This window comes from Palaemon carinicauda, chromosome 31 (assembly GCF_036898095.1).
Source record: "Palaemon carinicauda isolate YSFRI2023 chromosome 31, ASM3689809v2, whole genome shotgun sequence".
NCBI classification, from domain to species: domain Eukaryota; kingdom Metazoa; phylum Arthropoda; class Malacostraca; order Decapoda; family Palaemonidae; genus Palaemon; species Palaemon carinicauda.
The window spans coordinates 77320558-77348023 of NC_090755.1; the positions used below are offsets into that span (position 1 = coordinate 77320558).

The 27466-nt window shown below is 33.5% G+C and overlaps 1 protein-coding gene across 2 annotated transcripts in view; it reads left to right on the plus strand.

The window, feature by feature from the left end:
* E23 (Early gene at 23) overlaps positions 1-26193 on the plus strand; it is a 46493-nt gene extending 20300 nt beyond the window's left edge. Inside the window, exons 2-14 of one of the 2 annotated variants that reach the window (XM_068355440.1) lie at positions 11848-11993; positions 13493-13662; positions 14127-14232; positions 18483-18583; positions 19438-19599; positions 19820-19913; positions 20311-20481; positions 20690-20812; positions 21010-21140; positions 21646-21853; positions 22004-22218; positions 22712-22920; positions 23231-26193. In XM_068355440.1, coding sequence (XP_068211541.1) covers positions 11848-11993; positions 13493-13662; positions 14127-14232; positions 18483-18583; positions 19438-19599; positions 19820-19913; positions 20311-20481; positions 20690-20812; positions 21010-21140; positions 21646-21853; positions 22004-22218; positions 22712-22920; positions 23231-23435 — 2041 coding nt within the window. In that variant the 3' untranslated portion in view covers positions 23436-26193. Of the gene's footprint in view, positions 1-11847; positions 11994-13492; positions 13663-14126; positions 14233-18482; positions 18584-19437; positions 19600-19819; positions 19914-20310; positions 20482-20686; positions 20813-21009; positions 21141-21645; positions 21854-22003; positions 22219-22711; positions 22921-23230 lie in introns of both variants that reach the window. The other variant, XM_068355439.1, reaches the window with a different exon arrangement.
* The last annotated feature ends 1273 nt before the right edge of the window (positions 26194-27466 follow it).

Below are 27466 nucleotides of genomic sequence, written 5' to 3' on the forward strand. Positions count from 1 at the left end.
GAAGAAGAAAGGTTTAAGGTCTGGTCAAAGAAAGAGGGTGGAAATCAAAGTAACACTTGTTGGTAATAACAATGTTGGAAAATCTATGTTACCGAGTCATAAAAATACTGAAAAGCACAAAAAAAAAAAAAAAAAAAAAAAAAAAAAAAAAAAAAAAAAAAAAAAAAAAAAAAAAGCCAAAACAAGTGGGAAAATTACTAATTTTGCTAAGAAAAAGGCGACTTGCGAGGCAGAAAATAAATGGAACAGTTGAAGCAATATTTGCGGGTTATTTCTATGAACATAATGTCCCGTTGCCAGATAGTGACATCACCAAAAAGGTAATTTTTAAAAGAACAAAAGTCGCTTATATTATTCAAGATGGAATTCCGCATCATGGAAAATTAGAAATGAATGAGACACGTAGACAACGAAAATTCTCATTAATAATTGATGAAAGTACAGGCAAGTATTACCTGTCGTTGTACGGTACATAATTGTTTAACGGTCGTTCATAACTGGCAGAGGCAAGGGACAGTGACAATGCCCTACAATGTTAAAAACTTGCCGTAAGAAAAACGAAAAAAAACCGCAAAAATTCTGGAATGAATGTTGCCAGGCATTTACCATTTTAAAAACGGATATATTGACGTTAAGGAGTGATATTACGGTCACCAACCCGTAAAAGATAATCACAAAGTAGGGTAAAAATTACGATCGCCTGTATTTCTAAAAATACTGCTGAGAACCGTATATTTTTACGGAGAATTTCCGATTAAAATTACGTATTTTAAACAGTATAGAGACTGATCAGCGTCCAAGCTCACCCTTCTCTCTGGGAGTGCCAGGCAATGGCTGAAGACGACTCAGGAGGTAGACTTATAGGCTCCCCAAAACCCCAATCATAAGCGCAAATGAATGGGAAGGTTGTTGATACTAGAAACTATTGAGCTTGTGCTAGTCTCTATCCCCATTCCAGCAGACCGCCAGACAGGGACGTTTCCAATAGGCCACCGCAACCCTGGAATGGAAGTGTTCAAGATGTGTCTGTGTTTGATGTAGTTAAATAATGTTTGAAGATAAATACATTCCTCTTAGCAATGTTATCGGTTTTTGACAGCGACAATTTCTCGACAATGCTCTGAAAAAAAGAGAGATTTCAGAAGTTGCTAAAAGACGTGTGCCATTCTTTTGCGCTCTGTGCTAGCCATGCAGTATACAGTATGTGTTGTCATCATATCTATAGTTTTTACCGAAAGATCTAACTTTTTATTTTTCTAGATGCAGTTAACGTCAAAACAACTTTGCTTTGATTCAGCATGCAGTTAAACTTGCTCAGCACCAAAGGCTAAAACTTGGTCAAACTAGATGGATCTCTAGAGAGAATGTTATTACTGTAATTTTTGAGTAATGGGATGCACTTCTCATCTACTTTCAGTCCGAATAAAAAACTGACAATGTAGGTGGTGCGCAAAAGATATACAAGACTATTTGTCAACCGTGGCACAAAACATATGCTAATTTTTTTGCATTATGTTTTTCGAAAAGTGAATATCATGAACTTGGAATTTCAGTCTGAGCATTTTAGGTTGCATAAATCACATTCGATTGTGTCAGCCGAGTAAACTAATCTTTTGAGCCATTTTATTAAAGAAGAGTACCTAACACTAGTTAGGTTGTCTGATATAGATACTAGCAACAAGCACGTCCAAAATCATTAGTACATATATCTAGAAGGAAGAACGATGTCTCTATGCTTGAAAGGAAATCTCTAGAAACAAAAATCTGTGACAGATTTAAAATCGACAGCATACAATTTTTAACAGAATTACATATACGCAAATTAAACGGCGACTTTCTTACAATGAAAAAGACGTATTGCAAGGATTCTTCAAACCCCCAGGCGGAAGTTCACTAGGTATTGGCGGAAAGTGGAGAATCGACAGAAAATGAAGATGCAGTCATTTGGAAAGAGGTTAACGACCTAGAAAATGCGAGCACACGTCCCAGAGAATCAATTAATTACATGAGGGGAACAATGGAGTATTGACCTAAGAACGGGAAATTGGTACATGGAGCGAGATGGTGCCAATAACATTAAGACAACTTTGAAAAAGGGCCAAATCCAACGCTTGTCTGGGGATCTTAAGATTTCTTCATCAGATTACGAAACAGATAAGCGTCCAAAGAAACATAAACCATGTTAATTTATGTACATTGTTCTTTTCTTCTAATTTCGATAAAATTAATTTCATCCACAGAGTATAGCATCAGTCAATGCGAATAGACTTAGTTATATAAATAAGTTAATCTAATTAATAAATCTAAAGTATTTATACAATCACGATATTACATTCATTCAAGAACTTCAATATAATTGCGAAAGGGAAACTAGAGTATATAGAAAACTATTGTAAGATTGTAATTAATTCTACACAATACCTTAAAGGGGGCTTGCTATCCTTATACGCAAATTATCAAAGAGGATGTCCTGAAATTAGAAAATCATATAATTGGTTATTTAATGTGCGTCAGTTGGCGCTGTTCAAATGTTTACATCCAGTTACTCAATGTCTACGCACCTGCTGGAAGTAGCAAAAAGACAGAAAGAACAACCCTTGAATATTATGTATTTCTTGCGTGATAATATAAGTAACATTATAATGGGGGATGTGGGCAAATTGTACTACCAGTATGGGGGTTTGTTCAAATTCAGATAGTTGCCTTTTATCAAAATATCTTGTATTTTAAATTCATTTGAAAATGAAGGACGCTTGGTTTTTCCAAAACCATCATATAGAGAACACATATATTAAGGAAAATTGTGTTTTTAAAGTTAGATTTTATTTGCGAGATTTACAAAATCACGTAAGTGATATTCGAAATCTACCTATAAACTAGCTTGACGATTGCCTCATAAAGTTAACAATCAAATTTGCAAAATGTTATTTCATTAGGTAAAGGGTACTGAAATTGAATGAAAATATTTTGAGTACCGATTTTATTAAAGAAAATTTCACGATTGCTTGGATTGACATTAGAAATAAGAAAGGCAAATTTAAAGATATTAAATGGTGGTGGGCCTTTGCCAAAGAACAACTAAAATCGTTTTTTGTAAGCTGTTTAAAGCAAATTAAGAAGGAAAAAATACGGGCTGCATAGCTTACAGAATTATAAGTTAAAAGTGGAGATTTAAAAATTGATGTTCAATGCAGAGAAAATAGAATTGGTACAATCGTTAAAATTTAGATTGATTAGTAGTCGAGATGAAATATGTGAAGGAATAAAAATAAGAGCTAAAGTTGATGATAGGTTAAAAAGAACAAGTGTCAGCGTATCTACGGGAAAAGTAAAATCTAAACCTTTTCTGACGGAGGCAGATATAGGATTTATTTTAAGCTGGAGTGGGGTATATATATATATATATATATATATATATATATATATATATATATATATATATATATATATATATATATATATATATATATATATATACACACACACACACACACACACACACACACACCAACAACAACAAATGCAGCCGTTTCAATTCCACTGCAGGAGAATAGAAGACATGTCCTTATTCATGTCAGCGGTGGGGCCAATTTTCCTCACCACGCTGGGACTATTGTCAGATGACTTGAATTTTCATCACCACGCTGGGACTATTGTCAGGTGACTTGAATTTGGTTATATTCATAAAATAAGAATGTCCCCCCCCAAAAAAAAAATGCCAATAATTTATACTTTCAGAAAGGAAGTAAATGAGCTATTAACAAAAGATTACTTTTATGATAATATGGCCTAATATAGATGTGTTTTGATTAAAAGGTGAAAATCGAGAGAGGAAGTACTAATGCATTGTAAAGAGTAATGAATATTGAATGTGTGTATATACATGCATGTATTTGTATACATGATAATAATACAAAAAAAAAATCCATTATAAGAATATACATGTAAGGCTTTAATTTATTTCAGTATACAAAATCAGTGATTAAGTCTTTGGAGTGTGGATTAGTGTTTACATTATATATGGATCTGTTATAAACAGTATCAGTTCCTAGGATATGATGATGTTTTTGAAAAGACTTTGAATTTCAAATGTTTAAATTACACTCAATATCCTTTAGTAAGTAGCAACGGATAAATAACTAAAGATTTAATTATGTGACGCTTACAGAGAACACTGGTAGTGAATCGATCAAACTATTTACTCATCACCTGCTATCTCTCTCTCTCTCTCTCTCTCTCTCTCTCTCTCTCTCTCTCTCTCTCCTTTTAGTGGAGTGCGTGTTTTTGAAGTATACAAGTGTACATACGTGTTTATATGTATTTCCTGAAACAGATGATACAATTGCACTCAGGTCTGTGTTCATCACTTATAACTGCCTTGTTCCTGCCATTAATCCACGAATACTGTATCATGTTCTTCTCTCTTCCACACTTGTAGTTTTGCGATTACATTTTGCTTTTGCCTCCGTTGTAAACTGTTTTAGAATTCCTATTGAATTAGTCGCCAGTGGGAGATCCTATGTTGAGATGTACAGTAGAGCTATCTGTTGATTTACCCAATTTCGTGCTTTGCTCATTATCTTTTAAATTACTCTCTCTCTCATGTTTGCTCTGAGAGAGAGAGAGAGAGAGAGAGAGAGAGAGAGAGAGAGAGAGAGAGAGAGAGAGAGAGAGAGAGAGAGAGAGTTTCTGTTGGAGCAACCTAGCAACGGGAGAGGAATCCCACAACCGCTAGTTTGTACGTCTGGCAAAGCCGTTCAGCTACCGCTACTTACCCTACTACTTACTTACTACTTAGGTACTTACCAATTGTAACCTTCGACCATCACTTTGTAATGTAAATTTCAGATTTTATTTATATATATATATATATATATATATATATATATATATATATATATATATATATATATATATATATATATATATATATATATATATGTATATATATATATATACACACACACACACACACACATATATATATATATATATATATATATATATATATATATATATATATATATATATATATATATATACATATACATATATATATATATATATATATATATATATATATATATATATATATATATATATATATATGAATTACGGTGAGGATAGGTAAACATAAGAAAGTACATTTCCGTGAACTACAAAATGCTCTTAGTTGCTCTACAGTACTTGCAACCTAGAAACTTGTATACGTTCAAAAGGTGTAAATGTTAGCAACACAAGGATTGTGAAAGATAACGTAGATGATTATTTTTTTTTTTCATATTTGGTATTGTCCAAGACTAACCCCTAAACCTTAGATCGTTTAAGCTCAGCTGCTGCATCGGCTGCTGACCTTCGTGTAGACATTTTGGTCGCCAGGTGGGGGTACACGTACACATAGCAGGCGGTGCAGCTCCCAGAACTGTCTTGCGCAGAGGTAGGATATTCTATACCACTATACCGAAATGAGGAGTGGGAGGGGATGGGATAAGATGGTGGTTAGTCCAACAAAGATTTTAATCTGCCTGGTAATGTGTCTCTTGGCTTAAGTATTATGGAGTGTGGTCAGTAAGCCACATTGTCCTCATTAACTGTTGTTGAAGGGAATAGTTGGTCAGCCAAAGACAACGCTTGAAATTCCGTGGTCCTTGACCAAAATATGGTATCCTAACGGATTCCCCTTCAATTGAGATTCTTGCGTTTGTCGTGCTGAGAACGGAGTCTGCAACTTGAGAGTTCAGACGCCGGTTTGATGTTAGATCATATATCAAACGTGTCGATAATTCACTCAACTTTGTGATAGCCACAATCTCTAACGTAGAAACGATATTATAAGGGTGGTGTCTAGTGTATGCCATAGCCGAGAGTTTGAGGATGAGGTTTGTATAACAAGTATCAATCTGTAGAAATAATTAAACTGAATCATATTAATAATTATGTTTTAAATTCCTTACATGCGCTAGGCTGCAGTCAATTATCGACTAGATCAAGTCGTATCTATGGACATGGAAAAATCCAATTTTATGAATAATTTTGGGAACCTACAACCAATCACCCCAATAAATTTTTTTCCTTTTTTTATTTTTTTTTTTACACGTTAGAGATTAGTCAACACAAGGATTCAAAGCCAATTGAAAATGGAACATTATTTTTTTTCCGTTCAAAGTAACCAGAATATCTAGTATCTTGCCTTTGATATTGCTTTGGGTCATTAACAGGGTACAAAGTATTGTAATAATGTTCCACTTTCATCTATAATAAATTAACCAATGGTGAGGGTAGTTAAAGTTAGCTATAGTGCTCGTCGCATTTTGCACTGTATGCCATACTAAGAGAGCCTTTTGATCCAAATTCCAAACACCAAAGCCTCTCAAGTATACCAAAATAGAATGTCCGGATTTAAATATTTCTGGTTGATAGAATTCCTTCATCCTCTGATCAGTGGAAGAAGAATGTCAACTGTACCCAGCCTTTATTAGATGCGTGCCACCTGCTAGCTAGGGATATTTACATGATTATCGTGTGGCCAGAATAGAATATTTAAGGATAGCCAGTTCCAATACCTCGTGTTATTTGTTTATTTCTGTACTAGAAGTTGATTTACTTTTGTGTAATAAGAATTTGAAGTAAGACACTTACTGTATGGATTCTTGTAAATTTAACAATGAAAATTCAGAAAGTTTTTTCTTAAAGTTTAGAAATTAGATTTAGTAACGAAGCTATTATTGAAGCTTACCTCAGCAGCTTCGTTTTTTTTTTTTTTTCGGGTTTTCTTTCGTGGCCAAGAGCTAAACTGGTTTTGCTGAAGAGTTCTTCAGTCAAGGCGCTCGAAAATCCGTTCCTTGTACCCATTCAAATCACCTGGTTGATATCAAATATTAGTTGACAATGGTCTCCAGACCAACAAAACCTGTAGAGCAAAGAAAAGTTTTGCAATTTTCTTTCAACTATTTTTGTACACAATCTTAAGCAAATATAATTGATGATCTAACTAGTTATCTCGTAAAAATTTATAAATCTAACATGCGCCCAAAACAATTGTATGAATTAAAATCGCATACATTTTTAAACAGTATCAACTTACCAAGAGTTCACCTGGATTACCAACAAAATGCAAGACCCCTTTCCGACGCAGTGTTGAACACTAAACCATACTCAAGGCGAGCTCCTCTCATGAAGGCGGGTGGGTGGTGGGGTGGTGGTGGGATTAGTTTGCTAACTTGAGTTTAAGTTTTACGAAAACATACACGGTTCTTACTTACAGTTTTTGATAAGTAAAATAATCGCCTACGAAGTTCTTGCATTTCAACTGGTCCACATCATTTTGGCAAAGTCGAAGATTACGCCCAAGTCATGCAATATATTTAGTTATTTATTAAAATCATTAAACTATTAATGAGTTATTAACTATGATGAAGATGGTATATTTACTATTCAAATCCAACGAACAAAGCTCGCTATAAGACTTCATGTTCTGACGTAAGATCCCGAATTTAGCGGCCAAGTATAAGCATAACCAATGACCCTTCCCTTAAACACATCACGCAATTAAGAAAAATTGGGTAATGATGGCCCTCGCATGCATTGGAATTATAACAGAAATTGCCAGAGAAGTGACTGTTTTTTTCTTGTTAGAGTAACTACCTTTTAGTTAACCTACAATCCTAGTTTGAAAAGCAAGATGCTGTAAGCCCAAGGGCTCCAACAGGGAAAATAGCCCAGTGAGGAAAGGAAATAAACTATGAGAAGTAATGAATAAAGACTATAGAATATCTTAATATCAGTAACAACGTTGCAATAGATGTCATATATAAACTATATGAATAGATACTTATGTCAGCCTGTTCAACATAAAAGATTAGTTGCAACTTTGAAAATCTGAAGTTCCACTGATTCAGTTGCCTGATTAGGAAGATTCCACAATCTGGTCACAGCTGCAATGAAACTTCTGGAATACTGTGTAGCATTAAGCCTCGTAATGGAGAAGGCTTGAGTGCTATATTTAACTGCATACCTAGTTCACCTACTAGGTTCAGGAAGTTACAGTCTGAGAAGATCTGAATCTAAAGGATGATATTAATTGTGAAAAATCTTATGTAAAATGCATAAAGAACTAACGCATACCGTATCTAAATCAGGAAGAAGAATTTTAATCGATCTGTGCAATTAACGAAGAAACAAACCGAATGTGTTCCTCAAAATTCAATTTGCAATCATGAATAACACCTGAAATTTAAGAGTCAAATCGAGTTGAAAAAACACTATAAATACAGACGATAAATAGCTATAATATGGACAAACATTTATCAAAATAACAACAAAAGTTTATAAAGGACATCATATCAAAGTAAATTTGATCCGGTAATAGTGAAGTCAAAACTAAATATTTGCGTTTTGAGACTAGCAAAGCAGGAGTGAGCACAATAAATAATTTCATGAAATCTTAAATTGGGAAGTATAAAAGGCAAGAACCCTAATAAGTAAATGCAGATCTTTAGACTTTGAAATTGAAGAGGGGCTTATAACATCACCTTTCCGGTTTCTAATTTGGTTACCCGTAGGGGGAATAGTGCCACCAGTGCACCTTACACAGTGTAATGTAGGCATTACTTAAGGGTCTTTGCAACATTAATTCGACCCTTAGCTGCACTTGCTGTATGTCCTTTTACTCTACTTCTTATTCTTCTATCTTGTCCAACTAACTTTTTTCTCATAATGTTAATTGCAGGCCCCAGCACTGGGTTATATAGCCCATTCCAATACACATAATCCAGCTTGGTTATGGTCCACTACAGTTGATGACCTCCAGGTACAAAATTCGCTGTTTAGGTTCATAATATTGGCACAATTGAATGTGATAGAATATGCTTAAGGTGATTTTAGTGAAGTGCGTATCATGACTACTATATTCCGAGGACGCACGCGCTCGCACACGCATGTATATGTATATTTATACATATATTGGTATATATATGTATATATATATATATATATATATATATATATATATCCATAAAAAATGACTGCTAAATATTTAGGTAGATACGCACATATTCACTGATTTAATCCTCCTCAACCCCTCCACCTTTCATCTCGGGGTATCCCCTCTCACCCTGGTGAATGTAACCGAATATATATATATATATATATATATATATATATATATATATATATATATATATATATATATATATATATATATTATATCCAGACACTTGCTCTTTATTATATAGGATAGATAGGAGAGAGTGTGTGTGTGGGCGTGTGTGTGTGGGCGTGTGTGTCTGTGCGTGTGACAGGTTCAGTTCAAGAATTCTGAGAACCCACAACATGAACTGACACTTAGAATAGTTGTATCATATTGCATGTTGTAAATCCCTTGAAAGGACAAGTTAAGTGACCTCACCACTTCATACGCCACATTTTAATCGCACACGGACTGACAGCGTTAAAAGCGATGTTAGCAAATCCCCGGAGAAAAAAAAAACCGCTAGATTCTCAGTCAGCAGTGCTCACTCGTCGTCCCACTCTCTGTAGCTTGTGCATATGTGTGTTTGGTAGAGTGCTACACTCTCCGGTGCAACACGGGCTCTGTGCCTTCAGGCAGCCCGTGAGACAAGTAAAATTTCAGGGGTTAACACAAGACATCGGACGGACAATGTTGAGATGGGCCAAGGAGCGACTTGATAATGTAAGAAGGGCGGTGCCTGTCGCCTATCCTCTATCCTGGTCGGTCCTACATAAACTGTTTTATTTCTTGTAGTTTGGGGAAATGTATTAGATTTTGTATTGATTTCTTTTTTAGGTTTTAGGAAGAAGTGGGGAATGTCGCATCGAGATCCTGGTTTAAATGAACTCGAGTCATTAAATTTAGACCATAAGCACAGTATATGTGCATATATGGCCAGTCTCTAGGGCATTGTCCTGCTAAGGCATAGTCGCTGTCCCTTACTTCTACCATTCATGAGTGACCTTTAAGCCTTTAAGATATGCACTGATGTCGGGAGGTCAATTAACAACCTTGTTTAATCTGTTGGCTAATCAATCTTGAACTTCGTTACGAAACTTTATGCCAGAAAACTAAAACAAAATACGCGCTTTTCAAGTTTTGTTACTGTTTTCTGTTGAACTCCTGAACATATTAAATTTTCTGTGGTTCTGAGGATAAGAGATATGGCATTATAGCAACCTTATTTCTCTCATTCACATCTGGAAGCTTATAAAAGTTCAATCAAGACTGAAGTGTAGTGGATTTAATAAATTATTTTATTCAGCTTTGAAGTAACATTAGTTATGGGTGAAGTTCGAGTACTGTATATTTTTGTGCAATGCTTAACATGATTTGTAATATCCATTGAATAGGGCTTTCTTTCATGCAAATTCACTCTGGGCCACAGCCTGTGAAACTCTGGTAAAAGTGTACAACAGAGTCGAGCTGTAGAGTACATAGATGGTCACCAGATACGATAATTTTCGAAGTCTGATCGCGAGATAATCATGAACATGAAATGGGTATTAAGGCATCTTTTAAAGTAGGCAATTCTCTCAGTACATTACTTTAACGTGAAATAAACCTACCGTATATATATATATATATATATATATATATATATATATATATATATATATATATATATATAAGAGGGGTTTGGAGTATTCCTGAGGCTTAGTAAAAACGTTATCACAACATTCTTCGTTTCCCCTCAAATATTTGTTTAGTCCTGCTCGAACTTTAGAGAGAGAGAGAGAGAGAGAGAGAGAGAGAGAGAGAGAGAGAGAGAGAGAGAGAGAGAGAGAGAGAGATAAAACTATATATACACCTGTATAATATACCCATAAATGTATCATCTCCCTTTGATTTGGGCGATTATCTGGTCTATTCCATGTAGGATTTTTAATGGTTACTGATAGTAGTGATGTCAGCTCTGACTTTAGAATCGGACATGAAATGCCAGAAATAAGGAGACCTTTATGAGTCGTTTATCTGGTCGAGCAATGTCCATTCTTTTTATAGTGATGCCGGAATATGCGAAGGTCTACTTTGTCTGATATCTGTATATTATTTCTCTCTCCATATTTGTTGTGGTGGAAAATGTCCCTTTGTCTCTTTCAATTCCTCTAGAAGGTTTCAATATATATACAGGGTGGTCCAAAAGTAGGTGGACAGTAAATGATTACATTTATTTTAAGATTACATATACATACAATTTTATTTACTGACATAATTATGGCATTGATAGTTGAATTTTATTTTGAACAATATTACGAAAGCTCTTAAATTTTATTGTGAAACCTATTCCACATACTGTCCACCTAATTTTGGACCACCCTGTATACACACATACATACATACATATATATACTCACACACACACACACACACACATATATATATATATATATATATATATATATATATATATATACAACTATGTGTTTGTACGTAATATTTTATTAATATCCATAATGAATTCTAAATACATATTGTGATCTCGTACATTTCTCTAGCATAAAGTCCAGTGACCAATAAATGATGGATAAATCCGGATATAGACATTTCAATCGCCTACGCAGGGCGTCAACTCCACAGCTTCATATCCACTTCGCTATTCACATTCCTGTAGCACGCACAATCCCTCTACTCCTTAAGGCTGTCGAACTGGTTCCCCTTACCCTACATGATGAGCCCATCACCATTGCCTTGAAACCACTCAAACAATTCTCTCTCTCTCTCTCTCTCTCTCTCTCTCTCTCTCTCTCTCTCTCTCTCTCTCTCTCTCTCTCTCTCTCTCTCTCTCTCTCTCTCGGAGATATTTGACTAATTTCAGCCCCCTTTTCCTTCTGCAGAGTGTCGTCTACTGGATGGCCAAGACGGAAACCGTTAGACGTCGCCTTCAGCGACGTCAGTCTCACCATCAAAAAGAAATCTATTCTCTCCCGAGTCTCGGGATCTTGCAGACCTGGAGAAGTTTTAGCCATCATGGGACCATCAGGTAATTGACCTTAGATTTTATTCATATTAGGAATATACTTTGAAGATCTGATCATATATATATATATATATATATATATATATATATATATATATATATATATATATATATATATATATATATATATATATTTATGTATGTATGTATGTATATGTGTGTGTTTTATCAACTAAGTGTTAATGGTATTACAAATGTGATGCTACAGCATGTTAGTGATAGCGTGATTGAGGGGCTGACCAGAGTGTGTAAGGTATGTTTCGTTCTGGAAACGGTATTAAATGAATGGGTGAGAACTATTCTTCCATTGTATAAATTCAAAGGTGAATACAAGAATTATATGTGCATAATATCACTTTTTTAACCAGGAAAGATAAATGGTAGGATCTTGATTGGAAAAGTAAGACAGTTGATAGAGGGACTGATAGGGGAAGAACAGTGTATCGAGAAATAATTTACGATCGAATAAATAGAGAGGTATTGAAGAGGGTATTGTGAATGTGTGGAGTAATTACAGGTTGTATATATGAGGTAAAAATTGATAGGGTTAGCTATGTGGAGCTATGTAGTAGTGGTGAAAAGGATAGCATAGTTGACATGATTGGTCAGAGTCTTTTGAGGTTGATCGGTCATGTGGAAAGAATAGACGACAATAGGTTAGTGAATAGAATGTACCGTAGAATTCAGAATTGCTGGGTGGTAGGAGATAAATGCTTTGGATAGATGGAGTGCAAGAGTTATTCGGCTTCGATACTCGGGAAGTGCATGAATGTGGCTAATGTTGTGGAAGTTTTACTGTACAGTCCAATATTGAATGTGGTGGTGACTTGCCATTTTCTTCTCTGGAGCCACCCATAGCTAACGGCTTGCTTCTGAAAATATAAATTATATATAAATTTATATATATATATATATATATATATATATATATATATATATATATATATATATATATATATGACTGTAATACCATGGGTTTATATTTAACAGAAATGAGATCGGGTAAGGCCCGGTACCGATATCTGTTTAAGTGCATGTGCACTAAGCACGGAAAGTCTACGGACATTACGCATAACATTGAATTTTCTTCACTGATTTTGCCACTGTATTATAAATTAAAGATATTTGATTCTTTGTGTATTGTTTTTCGTATTTAATTATTTACATATGTATTCATCCTTATATGTATTTTATCCATCAACGGTATTGTTGAATGTTTCGAATATGGAAAATATGTGTATGAATATATGTACAAAAAATTTTTATCCTTTGAAAATTTTTGTCCTGCAAAATATGTTCTGATTTGTGGAAAACTTTTATGTAACTGTATATATATATATATATATATATATATATATATATATATATATATATATATATATATATATATATATATATATATATATATATATATTGCATTTTAATTCAATACAAGCTCGATATTAATAATCAAAGCTATGATATCTATTGCAACTCTCTATTTTATTTCTCTCCCTCTTCAGGCTCTGGGAAAACCTCGCTGCTAAACGTGATCAGTGGGCGCCTCCGTCCTACGAATGGCAGCATATCTGTCAACGGCGTCCCATTAAGCAAACGCCACAAAAGACAGATTTGTTACGTCCTGCAACAGGACATCTTCTACCCTGACCTCACACTCAGGCAAACTCTTGTTGTGAGTCCCGTCTCCAGTGTTATCAAATTATCCTTGTTTTAAAGTATATTCGGAAAAAGTATATATATATATGTATATATATATATATATATATATATATATACATATATATATGTATATATATGTATATATATATATATGTGTGTGTGTGTGTGTGCGTGTGTATACATACATCTGTATATACATATATGTAAATTATATATATATATATATATATATATATATATATATATATATATATATATATATATATATATATATATATATATATATATATATATATATATATATATATATCACCCCCATGAACAGGAATACATGAAAAAAAATCTTTAAACCAAAAATACTTCAGTAGGTTTAGAAGATCACCTCTATTTGTGACTGCATGAGAGATGTATTATGCATGCAATTTTTCTTCCACGACAAAGAGAATTAAGTGAGTCTCCCATTCTCGTCACCCACAGTACACTGCTCTTCTCCGCCTTCCGGACAGCATGACTTACCAGGAAAAGATGAATCACGTGGACCATATGTTAGAGATCCTGGATCTGAAACGATGCCAAGATACAAGTGAGTATAGGAATCTCTTTCGGGATTTACCTTTATAGTTAGGACTACAAAGCTACTCTTTAAAAAATCCTGCTTTAAGTTAAGAATGCAAAGCACATTGGTAAGGATCTCTGCGAAATGTTAGGGCTACAATGCCCTTTTTTAAAGACCCCTGTTTAAAGTTAGGATTACAAAGTCCTTTAATGACCCCTCCTTGAAGTTATGACAGCAAAGCTCCCTATTTATGACTTGCTTATAGTTAATAATATAATGTTTATCTTTAATGACTCATGTTTAAAGCTAGGACTACTAAGCTACTCTTCAAGAACTCATGTTTAAAGCTAGGACTACAAAGCCTCTCTTTAAGGACCCATCTTTAACGCTAGGATTACATAGCCTCTCTTCAAGGACTCGTGTTTAAAGCTAGGACTACAAAGCCTCTCTTTAACTGCTCATGTTTAAAGTTAGGACTACAAAGTCTCTTTAAGGATTCATATTTAAAGCTAGGACTACATAGACTGTTTTTAAGGACTCGTGTTTAAAGCTAGGACTACAAAGCCTCTCTTTAAGGACTCATATTTAAAGCTAGGACTACATAGCCTCTCTTTAAGGACTCATTTTTAAAGCTAGGACTACAAAGTCTCTTTAAGGACTCATGTTTAAAGCTAGGACTAAATAGCCTGTTTTTAAGGACTTATGTTTAAAGCTAAGACTATGAAGCCTCTCTATAAGGACTCATGTTTAAAGCTAGGATTACATAGCCTCTCTTTAAGGACTCATGTTTAATGCTAGGACTACAAAGCCTTTCTTTAAGGACTCATGTTTAAAGCTATGACTACAAAGCCTTTCTTTAAGGACTCATGTTTAAAGCTAGGACTACAAAGTCTCTTTAAGGACTCATGTTTAAAGCTAGGACTACAAAGCCTTTCTTTAAGGACTCATGTTTAAAGCTAGGACTACAAAGCCTTTCTTTAAGGACTCCTGTATAGGTTATGGTCTTTAAAGACAAACTATAAAGTTTGGAACGTTTCAGGTTTGAAACTGCCTTCTTAGATTTATAACTACAGAGCCTCACACTTGAGATTCTGTTATTTAAAAAGTAGAGAGCATCTCTTTAAGGACTCTAATTTAGTTTCAGCGTTTCCAGATCTCCCTAGAAGCACTCCTTTATATAATTTGGAGCTTGAAAACTAGTTTTGGGTCCTGTATAGATTTAGAACTGCATTGCCTCTCTCCAAAATCTCCTGTATAGATTTAAGCTTTTTGAACGACAAAATATCTATGATCTTTACTTTATATATTTAAGATTATGGAACTTCTCTTAAAGGATCCTGTATAGATTTTGGACAACTGAGCCTCTCGTGTATAATTCCTATAAAAGATTGAACTTCAGAGCCTCTTTTAAGGATCTTTTATAGTCGTAGGAGTATAGACTGCAGTTTGGATTTATATACGCACAATCTTGTCGAGGCTATAATCGTTGTCAGAGATTTTCTTTAAACATTAAGGGTTATCAATTATAACTGACCTAGATGAAAGGCATTGAAATTTATGTAAATATTATTTTTTTCACCTCAAATGTCTTATTTATTAAAATTATATTCCCAGATATTCTTATAGAAACAATTTTTATTTTATTATGTTTTCTAACAATTTATAATTTGTTTATGCAGTTAGTTGCCTTTGCTAATAATAATGATAGTTATCGTCGCTGTTACTATACTTTTAATTATTTTTAGACGATTTAAGCAATCAAAATTATAATATTTTGACATTGCCTCAAGGTGCAGAGCCTGTGTTACACTGGTGCGTCAACCTTCCACACATTCTAGACGTCAGTTACTTAAGATTATGCTTTTATTTAAACTGTACACCACAATTTCTTCTCAAGATATTTTTAATGATTATTGGATGTTAAGTACACTCACTGGAGCTACCAAGCCAGCATACAATATATATATATATATATATATATATATATATATATATATATATATATATATATATATGTATATATATATATATATATATATATATTTATATATATACATATATATATATATATATATATATATATATATATATTTATATATATATATACATATATATATATATATATATATATATACACACATATATATATATATATATATTATATATATATATATATATATATATATATATATATATATATATATATATATATATATATATATATAAATTTACTAACAAGTGAAATTGTAATTCAGAACATTTTAAAAAGATTTTCTATAGAGTTTGACCATGCAGTTTAAAGCTGCGTTATTTGTTGTTGATAAAGAAATAACATGATTTGGCTAGGGATTAAATGGCAAATGAGATTTCATTTGTATTAATCAAAGAGTTGTATTTATTTCTTTTAGTTTAATTGAGCATTAAAGCTTAAATCGAAAAGCGGCTAGTGTTCCTGTGTCTGTTTTAATTGGCGTTGAATCATATCTTATAATCCAGTTAGTTTCCTCAATATTCTGCCTTCAGGCTTGCTTGTCCTTGCCCTCCTGTAGGACATTTGCCTTCTCTGTATCTTCCTTTAGAAGAGGAAGAGAAAAAGTTGCACATAACGACAGCTTTTACGTATTTGACAGATGTAGTTCTCGTGATTATTCAATCAAAATTTGGTGATGTGAAATGAAAAATTCCTGCAAAGGCAGGATTCACACTTGAGATGGTGATTGTTATTGTCATTATCTTGTTATTTATTTACTGCATATCAGCATAAATAATTTCTTTGATTTAAAACAGCCGCACCTAAAAAGTTCCGTGCCAGAAAGCGTCCGCCAAAAAGTCCCATTCCCGAATCTGTGGCCCTTCTGAAGTTCAAACTTGTAGCAAATGTTTTTATGTTGAACTGATTGACATAGTCTGTCTTTTTAGTTTATATATAACAGACCTATTTTGACGTTATAAATGATCCTAAAATATTTGTTCATTACTTCTCATATAGTTTATTTCCGTATTTCCTTTTCCCACTGGGCTATTTTCCCTTTTGGATCCCTAGGGCTTATAGTATCTTGCTTTTCCAATTAGGTTTATAGCCTAACTAATAATAATAATAATAATGATAATAATAATTGCTCTCTTAACGAGTTTCGACTTCCCTTTCTCGTGATTACTGTACAGTATATTACGGGAACCGAAGAAACGCTCTTCAGGTTTTATTTTATTTTATTCCAGAGTTGTATCTTCTATATTGTCTTGGATCCTCCCACCTTTTCCACCTCCTTTTTCCATGACACTTCCCCCATTTGTATTCGTCCTATTCGTTCGTTCGTTCGTAGTGTATTACACCCAACTCTTCTTGTTGGCACGGGCCTTTCCCTTAGTCGGCCCGTAGAGTCCTATTCATATTTCCTCTCTTTTAATACCTTCTTCATTCTCTTTAAACTGAGCCCTGTGAACTTTTTTCCCCTTAGTGGCTTCAGCAGCACCTGCGAATAGTCTGCAACTTACGCCAACTTTCCTCCGAGTGTAAAGCCCCTCTTGCAACATTCTCGGCGGACTCCTCCATTGTCCTTTCAGCGTGTGCACACAAAAACAGCAATGGGTCGAGCAAATAGCTCTTTCTCACACCCCTTCCCATCTTCTGTCATCTTGACAGGTGCCCTCTGAAAGTCATCCACCTTTCTGGACCTTTCGTATTTCTTCATGGATCCCAATAAACGAATCGTGTTCACTTTTACACCTCGGAGTCCGAGAGATTACATTTATCGGATTTTTAGTTCTTTCTTTTCTTCCATTTTAAGACTTCGACAAAGACTTTCATTAAAGACGTCTCAGATAACACATTGATCATAATCTGGTTGTTTTATCTCTGCTTCGTATCTCATTCTGTTTGGTTTTAGCCTTCGTGTTTAAAAACTTGGTATCCTGTTCTGTCATTCAGACTCTTAACCATATGGTCTTTTTTTTATCTTTATCTTTTTTTTCTTCAGCCCTGGTCTATACTAAGGCATATGTTTACTGTCTCTTGGTTTGGATATATATATATATATATATATATATATATATATATATATATATATATATATAATATATATACATATACATATATATATATGTGTATATATATATATATATATATATATATATATATATATATATATATATATATATATATATATAGAACAGCAACATCTGGAAAAAGTCAGATGAAAAAGAATTCATATCCCATTCAATTATTAGGCATACTTAAACATCAAATTATTGTTTATTTATATATTTATTTATTACAGAAATTGGAAGCATAATGAACAGAGGTCTCTCCGGAGGAGAAAAGAAAAGAACAAGCATCGCTTGCGAACTTCTTACCAATCCTTCTATTATGCTTTTGGATGTAAGTTATAATCATATTTTTTTTTTCCCTGTGACAATTCAAGCACCCAATGATTAATGCTATAGTTCTTCTTGACATGAAATGTAGTGAAAACAAATTTTTCAAGATTTTTTTTTTCTCAGAATTTCATATAAACTAATGTATATTTTACACACAAGGAAACATTATACTGTATAGGACAGTATTCTACCTTACTATTTGGGAACATAACTCTGGTCTTTATTTTTTTTCACAATAATTCGTTCATTCTCCCCATTTGAGAGTCGACTTTTAGTGGTCATATAACAATCCTGTTCAGCCTTCCTCACTTATTTTATAAAAAAAAAAATTTTCACCATCTGTGATCCTAATCAAATTCTTGGTTATTTATTTCTCCCTCTCTTCCCATTTGGAAAGTAACTTCAGTAATGTATATTTTTCTAATTTTGAATCTACGTTAGATCTTAATTATATTTTAATTCATTGTTCTCCTTTCAAATATAGGAACTTGAGAAGTTTAAACTTGGTGCAATTTTTGTATTGTTGAGCAAGCTGCAGAAATCATGTTTCATATTTATATTAATCAACCTATAAACACAGTTATTCATCTGATTGTACTCTATTTGTTTGTAATTTGTCTTTAATGACTTATGCTTTATTTCTGCCTATCTGAGTTTCTACGGTTCTTTATGAATGAAAGATTAAATGGATTAACAAATGGGATTAACCACTGCTACTTTTACATTTGATCTCTCTCCTTGGGTGTGTATCATTCTGCTTTTCCAGCCTGGCCTGTAGCTACTTTGGTTAACAGTACTGTAATAACAACAATATTGATTTCATAACTTGGAATTTTCCTCTTCCTTCCCTTTCAGGAACCTACCTCGGGTCTCGATTCCAGCACAGCGCACAGTCTCATGACCACTCTGAAGCAGTTTGCTGAAAAGGAGAACAAAACTGTCATTGTGACACTGCATCAGCCATCCTCACAGATCTTCTACATGGTTGATCGGTTGCTATTGCTATGCAACGGACAGGTACGTCGATTGTCTTTGTGTTTGCCATAAGAAACACGGATTATGTCGGAACTGTATCGAAGGAGATGCCCCAAAAAGCTGTCATTAAGTGGAATTTATTTTGGCTTGATATTCACCAAACAAGCGAATTTTAACATCTTAAGTATATGTTATAAGTAGTAAAGGGAGAGCTTCACATGCTTGTTCCGCCCCTAAAATGCACATTTCATTCTTTCAACAGAATGCCTATTTTGGAAATACAAAAAAAGTGGTGGAACATTTTGAGAGAATTGGACTACCAATTGCGCCCCATTATAACCCAGCGGATTTCATTCGTAAGTGTTGACGAGAGGTTCTGTCATGTAATTTATTTTCATCCCTGACTTGCTTTGCTTATTAATTTGAACTGGTCATACATTTTTCATAGTGAAGAGCATATGTCGAGCTTGATTCATACAGTTTTACAGTGTACAGCTTGGGTCATTCATTTTTAAACAGTGGAGAGCTTATGTAAAGCTTGTGTCATACATTTTTATAAGGTAGAGCTTGAATCATTTTTTTATAAGTGCAGAGCTTGAATCAATTTTTTGTCATGAAGAACTAAAGTCAAAATTTTTTATAGTGTAGAGGACGGACCATACATTTCTTTGGTGTGTGCGTTATTTTAGAGCTTGAGCCTTATATTCTCATAGCGTAGTACTTTTAAGTAAACTATTTCCTATTTTCGAACAGTGGAACAAGTAAAAGGGCCCAAAGAAGTACAAGAGAAATTAATCCAGAGTGCCAAGGAAGGAGTTCAAATGTCCTTCAATCTCCAGCAGACAGTGACTCTCCCGACGTCTCCTTCCATCCATTCGCTCTATTCGAAGTACATCTCCATGCCGACTGTTCCTGTTTCTTCAGGTAAGCAGAAAGGGTTCTGTTACATCCCCCAGTCCATTTTATTCTTCTGGTGTTACAGATCATTAGTGTTGGTCACATTCAAACCAGCCTAGTTTTAGAAATACCCAATTTAATTTTTAAGATTTAATCATTATATTGGTGTGCTGTAACAGTTTTCAAAGTAATTTTCAAGGATCAGTGTTTTTCATTCATACCTCTTTTCCAGAAGTGGAGGCCATTGAAAATCTGTGGCGTGGTGACTGTACAAACTTCCAGCAGTATACATGTCCAACTGATATTTCTGTTACAAGGAATGTGGACAGAAAAGAATCTCCTGACTTCAATAAAATAGGTATTAAAATCTTAATATTTTTTTTTCTTTTGATAAATGACTTAAAAAAAATTATATTGATTTTACAGCCGTTAATCAGCACATTCAAATGTAACAATGGTTATTATCTTCTACTGTATAGTATATTGTATCTGTATTATTCATCATGGAACTGTTTGGCTAAAGCATTTACTCCATTTCTGCAATTCGTTTCTTAGTTGGTGAAGAGGAAGACAGTGGGAGGTCGTCGTGGTCGGAGGAGACAGAGAGTGAGACATCAGCTTCAAGTTCAAGTTATGAAACATATAGTGACCCTCAGTGGCCAACGTCTTTCTTCACTCAGTTTAAGGTTGGTGGTCAAGGAACAAATTCTAAGAATTGTTTAGAAAGCATTACCAAGAGTTTCCTTAGTAAGTTTTAGAAAATTTTTGGATATAGATATATTTTATGTAAAAGGAGAAGTTTCTTTTTACTTTTAATGAGAAATAGATTGATGACAAAATTTTGGTTTTACAATACAGTACTTATAGTGTAAATAGACATGCAATATTATGAATAACAAGAAAAATCTAAATGGAAGACAGCCTGTGAATAGTGGTTTTCACACGCCCCTGCTTTATACACGACGCCCACTGGGTGTTCGCGTGAGGGTAGTAAGCTCTGCTTTCCATACTTTAACTTTCTCTGGTATATTTGGAAGTATTTTTATTAGAAAAGTGTAAGGAAGGACCCTTTTCACCGGGCGTCACAGGTATCTCCCCAGAAATAGATTTTTCCTTTGTCAAAATCCCTTTTTCATTTGAGGAAAGTATATTTCCTTAAAAGTCAAAGTACCTAAAATATATTTTTTGCAGGTGCTAACACACAGGAACTTCTGTGTGGCCAAACCTCTCCTATTGTCGAGGCTAAACTGGATCCAGACGCTTGCTTTAGGTTTGCTAGCTGGTCTTCTGTGGTTCAAAGTAGAAAGAAAGGAAGAAAACCTTCAGGATATCCAGGGATGGATGTTCTTCTCATCAAGTTATTGGACTATGTTCTTCCTTTTCACTGCCCTCCAGACATGTAAGTCAACCTTGATGAATTCCTCGTTTAATATATGTGAACCTTGGGCTGCAATACATAACCTACTAAATTAAAGTACTGATGTGAATTTGAAGTATGCCCTCTAGAAAATATAAGCCAAAATGCATAACTTTTTTTCTTATTATCTAGTCCCAACAGAAAAAGAAGTGATTACCAAGGAACGAGCTAGTGGTTCCTACAGGGTGAGTGCATACTACCTGGCTAAGATGGTAGGCGAACTTCTACTCACAGTAACACTCCCAACGTTTTACTTTCTTATCTCCTACTCCATGATGGGGATTGGCAACATCTTAACTGGCTTACAATTACTGTTGATGCTCCTTCTCGGCACGTTGGTGGGGCAGGTAAGAAATACGAACATATTGAGTAAAAATATATATTACAGTAGATTTTAATTTACCAATGTCAGTGATAAAGGAAAGCTGTTTTAGTGTCTTGATCACCAGACTCACTTTGAGAAACTTGCATAGAATTAATTTGGATAATGGAATACCAAGTAACACTGAGACATTTCTTTTCCATAAGAAATATTGAATGATTTAGTTATATCAAAGTACTTGAGCTACGTCCAATTACTGAACTGAATTTTAGCTATTTCCATGGGTTATTTTTCGCTTATCAAAGTTTATCAATTACAGTAGTTCTGTTATGCTGAAATGAATATTATATTGTGCAATTTTTTCCAGTTTTTAAATTATACAGAATTATTGCTGACCAAAGTCTTCATTCCACCCAAAAGTCTACTATTAAGAAAGTTTGCAGAATGGAAGTTAAATACATAAAAAAAATTCTAACAAACTGTAAGGAAATCATAATGATCTGTTCTGTTCGTTTCAGAGCTTTGGCTTCTTCATAGGAGCTGTTTGTAGAGACCTGCAAAGAGGCATCACGATCTCTGCTATATTCACCTTCTTCACCCAGCTCTTCGGAGGGTATCTGAACAGTAGGATACCAACTAATTTAGACTGGGCTAGGTACCTCTCGATTGTGCATTATATTTTCCAAAATATGTGTGACATCGAATTTTCATATGGTGAAGATATAAGGTAAGGATGATTGCTTGATTTAGGGTAATGTTTTATATTATCCTCCAGAATAGACTGCAATATTGTTTTCTGTATAGGACTTATGAAAGTATTTTATTTTTGTTGAAAGAATGGGCTTCAAGTATAAAGTTAAAATAAGGAAACTTTCTCATCCTTAGATGTTCTTGTCCAGAGCAATTCTTACTTGTGCATAAACTTCGAAATTCAATTTATTATTCACATATATTATTATCCTTTTTTATTCACCTCATACAAATTCACCTATTTTTCCAGCCAAATCCAGTTAACCATCAATTACTTTCCATTTCAGTTGTGACCCGGAAAACTCAAAATTTGTAAATTGCACCTTATCAACCAATAATAATGGCAGCTATACAATAGGGAGTGACGAAATCCTAAAAGCGAGAGGACAGACTCTTCCCTTTTGGGCCAACACAACAATCCTTCTCGGGTACATGATAGTCACAAGGTTGTTAACTTACCTTGTGCTCAGATATTTACATAGGCCAAAATAGCTTTAATTGTAGTCGAACATTTTGCAAGTGAAGTTAGCATCTCTCCTGCGAGAGTTTCTACGTATTGCTCAGATTTTCTTTATAATTTCAAGCACAACACGAATGCAAAGCAATAGCTGAATTTTCCCTGTGTTTGGAATAAGAGAAAGATACAAATGTGCAGAGCTAAAGCACATTCGGCTGTGATGAATTTGACGGCTTCCAGAAATACGTGGATGGAAACAAAATACAGTAATGAACCTCTTGGTGTGTATAAGATACTGTGCAGCTGGGTGTGTTTATGATATAAGCACTGTTACTACTAACCAGTGGATCACTGAAGTGATCAGCAGCTCGTGGTATTATTTCCATGTGGATCACTGCTAGCTATGTAAAATGCTTAGACATATTGGAGTTGATCAAATAGTGTTACTACTTTAAGATCTATGTATTAACTTATTTATAATCTCCCAGAAACCCATGCGAGTCTGTTTATTCTAAATGTGATGAATATTGTTATATATTTGTACATTTTTAAGAAGGTAAAAAATTTTTGCCAGAAAGACTCATAAAGGTGATTAGTCTTCGTTGAGAGCTCATTATTTTACTAAAAAATGTTTTGTCCATCTTACACTGTATTGGAACACTGAAGCTGTTGATTTTTAATTTTATTGCAAGCCTGTGCATGGAATCATTGAGGGTCCCGTTTCATGAGGCTTTTTATTTGATTAAGAGTTAAGTTGGAATGACGATTGATGTGTAGATAAGCCAAAAAGAAAATTATCATAACACTGCCTTCAGCTCTGAGACTTTGAGAAGTGAAATACATTTTAATTTGACATTATTGGGATTCAGTGCTTGGCAAACGAAGGTGTAAGATTTCAGAAAAATAAGCTGGCAGTTAAGGAGTTGGCAAATCATTTTGCACAAAACGAAGGTTATGGTTAGTGCTTGATCTCAGGAATATAGGAGGTCAGTAAAGAGGACACCCTTATTTGAGAGATGGAAACTCACAAATTTTTAGGATTACATACTCTAATTCTGTGATACTGTAAATAAAAAGAAGGAATGGTATGGTACTAATGTAATATATCTCATATTGAAACACTACAGAGAAAAAAAGAGCACTATTGTAAAAGCAGTATTGAACTAATGAAATATAAGTGATGTGTAAGCAGTATATTCACCTTGAACTGACTCGACCCATGTGTAAGAGGAATTAAGAATGGCTGGAAACAGTTAAAAGCTGTGGAAAGCAGAAAAGTAAGTTCCTTTACACAGGCAGCATGAACATTCTTCTGCTAAGGCTGTGGTTGTGCCAATACTTATGACAGTTGAAGACATATTCAGGTTGATCTTAGCTTTAGTAGATACTACTGATTTAGCCTGAATATTTTTATGCAGAATGGTTGATACTGTAAAATATTCCCCTACAAATCTTAAAGAGAGGATGTTTCCGTAAATATTACAATTGGCTATAGAATAAACTGGTGGGGGAAATAAGCAAGAAGTGTCTGTAGGGTTTTTGGTTTTTCATATGGAATATGTAGTTTCATTTCTGTGAAGTATGATATGGTACATTTTATGCATTATGGAAAGTATGAGTTTTAATTTCTCGTGCTTCCTATAGTGATGACTATGTTAGTTCATTGACCTTGTAACTCATGATAAAGTCACAATTTGAAATTAGTCTGACTTGGCTTTTGCATAAATTGCATGCAAAATTGACATGCAAACAGGTTCTGATATATCATTTAAGCAAGCTAGAATTCCATATCCTCTTTATGCCCTGCCAAACTATTTCATGCAAGTGTCTCTTATCAAAACTTTTTGTGCCATTTGGGGGAAGGAAAGGGGAGGGGATTCAGTACCTGTGTATTAATGCATACATAGTTTCAAATGATGTCCTTTGAAAAGTATTGTCTATGGCAGCCAAATATTTATTTTGCAATTCCCATCGTTCAAGAAATGACTTAATAATCTCTGGTGAACTTAGCAACTAGACGTCATCCGCTCTCCTTTTTCATTTAGTTTTCGGATATCATAATCTCTGTTCTTTTTGCAGTTAGACACTAACTGTCCTATTTAAGCAGGTAGATATAATAGTCTGTCAGTATATCTGTAGCATATAAGGGTTGCCCATCCAAAGCCTGTGTTCATATTGCTTCCATTTAGTAAGGCTATGAAATATTCCATTGTGTTTACTGTTTTGTAGATTTGTTAACAAAAGAGAGATGGTTGTAGCACGTCGTTATATTTATAAATGATGAACTGTGGGTGTATCTCTAACTAGGATAAAAGAGTGAATGCAGAAAGAAAGTAAAAAGGAAAGTAATTCTTAAAAAATTCTCTTTATACCTCACTTTCTGAAAGAGGTATACAATGATGTAATTTTTATACAAATAAAAAATGTTGAAGTGTTTAATTTATGATTAAGAGTAACGCGTGAAGTCCATTTCTTTTGTTACGTTAGTGTATGATGTATTTGCTGATGAATGAATGATGATTGTGACAAAAATAAAGACATGAGGCCAGTTCATTAAACAATTCATGTTTGCATTACATGAGAGTTTAGATCAATGCTGCTATATTACTTTGAATTTGTTTTGTTACATGTACATAATACAGGTATGCACATAATATGAATCAATCCAAATTAAATGCATTACCAAGATAAACTGATTTTAAACAAAGTACTCTTTACTTTTTCGTGTGTGCACACATACATCCACAAGTACATCAATACAATTGTATGTATGTATAATGTATAAAATTATGTACAATATATATATATATATATAATATATATATATATATAATATATATAGTATATATATAATGTATATATATATATATATATATATATATATATATATATATATATATACATATATATACATAATTTATAATATATATATATATATATATATATATATATATATATATATATATATATATATATATTTATAGTTTGTGTGTGTATGTTTGCATATACAGTAAAGTGTATAAACTGATCTATACTGTATACAGTACATGCATATGTATATTTATGTGTAATTTTTGTGTAAGAGTATTAAGTAAACTTGATATTTTGTGCATGTTGTTATTTGCTGCTACATTCCAGTATTAAAGAAGTATATACATGTGCCTTTGATGCAATGGGGTCATTGATTATCCAGAACTGGATTTATATCTGTCATGAGAGTTGGAAAAGATTATGCTGGACTTACAATGAATTTAAGATTTATTGCTAACATCTTATATATATATATATATATATATATATATATATATATATATATATATATATATTTATAATATATATATATATATATATTATATATATATAATATATATATGTGTGTGTGTGTATGTACTGTATACATGCCGCGGTATATTTATTATAAATCTTATATTTGCTTGTACTTATAAATGTTTTATACATAAAATACACATGTTTATTGGACATACTATATGCAAAATTATGTTTGTGTTCATGTATATACTGTACTTACCCTGATATGTGTATACTGTATATGTTTGTACGTACATATGACATTTTCTAGTTAGATATGCATTTTCCGAGAGTGCTGCCATTTCATTACAAGTCATCCTAATTTTCTAGGATGAGTAAGTTCTTTCAGCCATTTTTGGCTATCATAAATAACATTCCCTTTGCATAGATAGTCGTTTGAGAATTTAGAAGACTACAAATACTTTGGCAAATTGTCAAGTCTTATCATTGTGGCATCAAAGGCTCAGGAGATTTCTATGGTAAATGTTGGTGCCTCTGACTCGTGTGGCTCTTTATTTTTTCTTCGAGGTCATCTGTAACAAATTCTCGTTTAATAATTGCTGTCTATTTCTAACTCATGCTTCTGTAAGTGTTTTACTTTATCTTTTTGAAGTGGAGTCCGGAGCTCAATGTCTGTCCCCTTGTAATTTAATAAAAAAACAAAAAAACTACTGTTCATGTCACTGCAGTACTTCATTTCCATTGACTTATTTTGCCATTCTGTTTAAATTGCCCAACAATTTATTTTCATATTCAA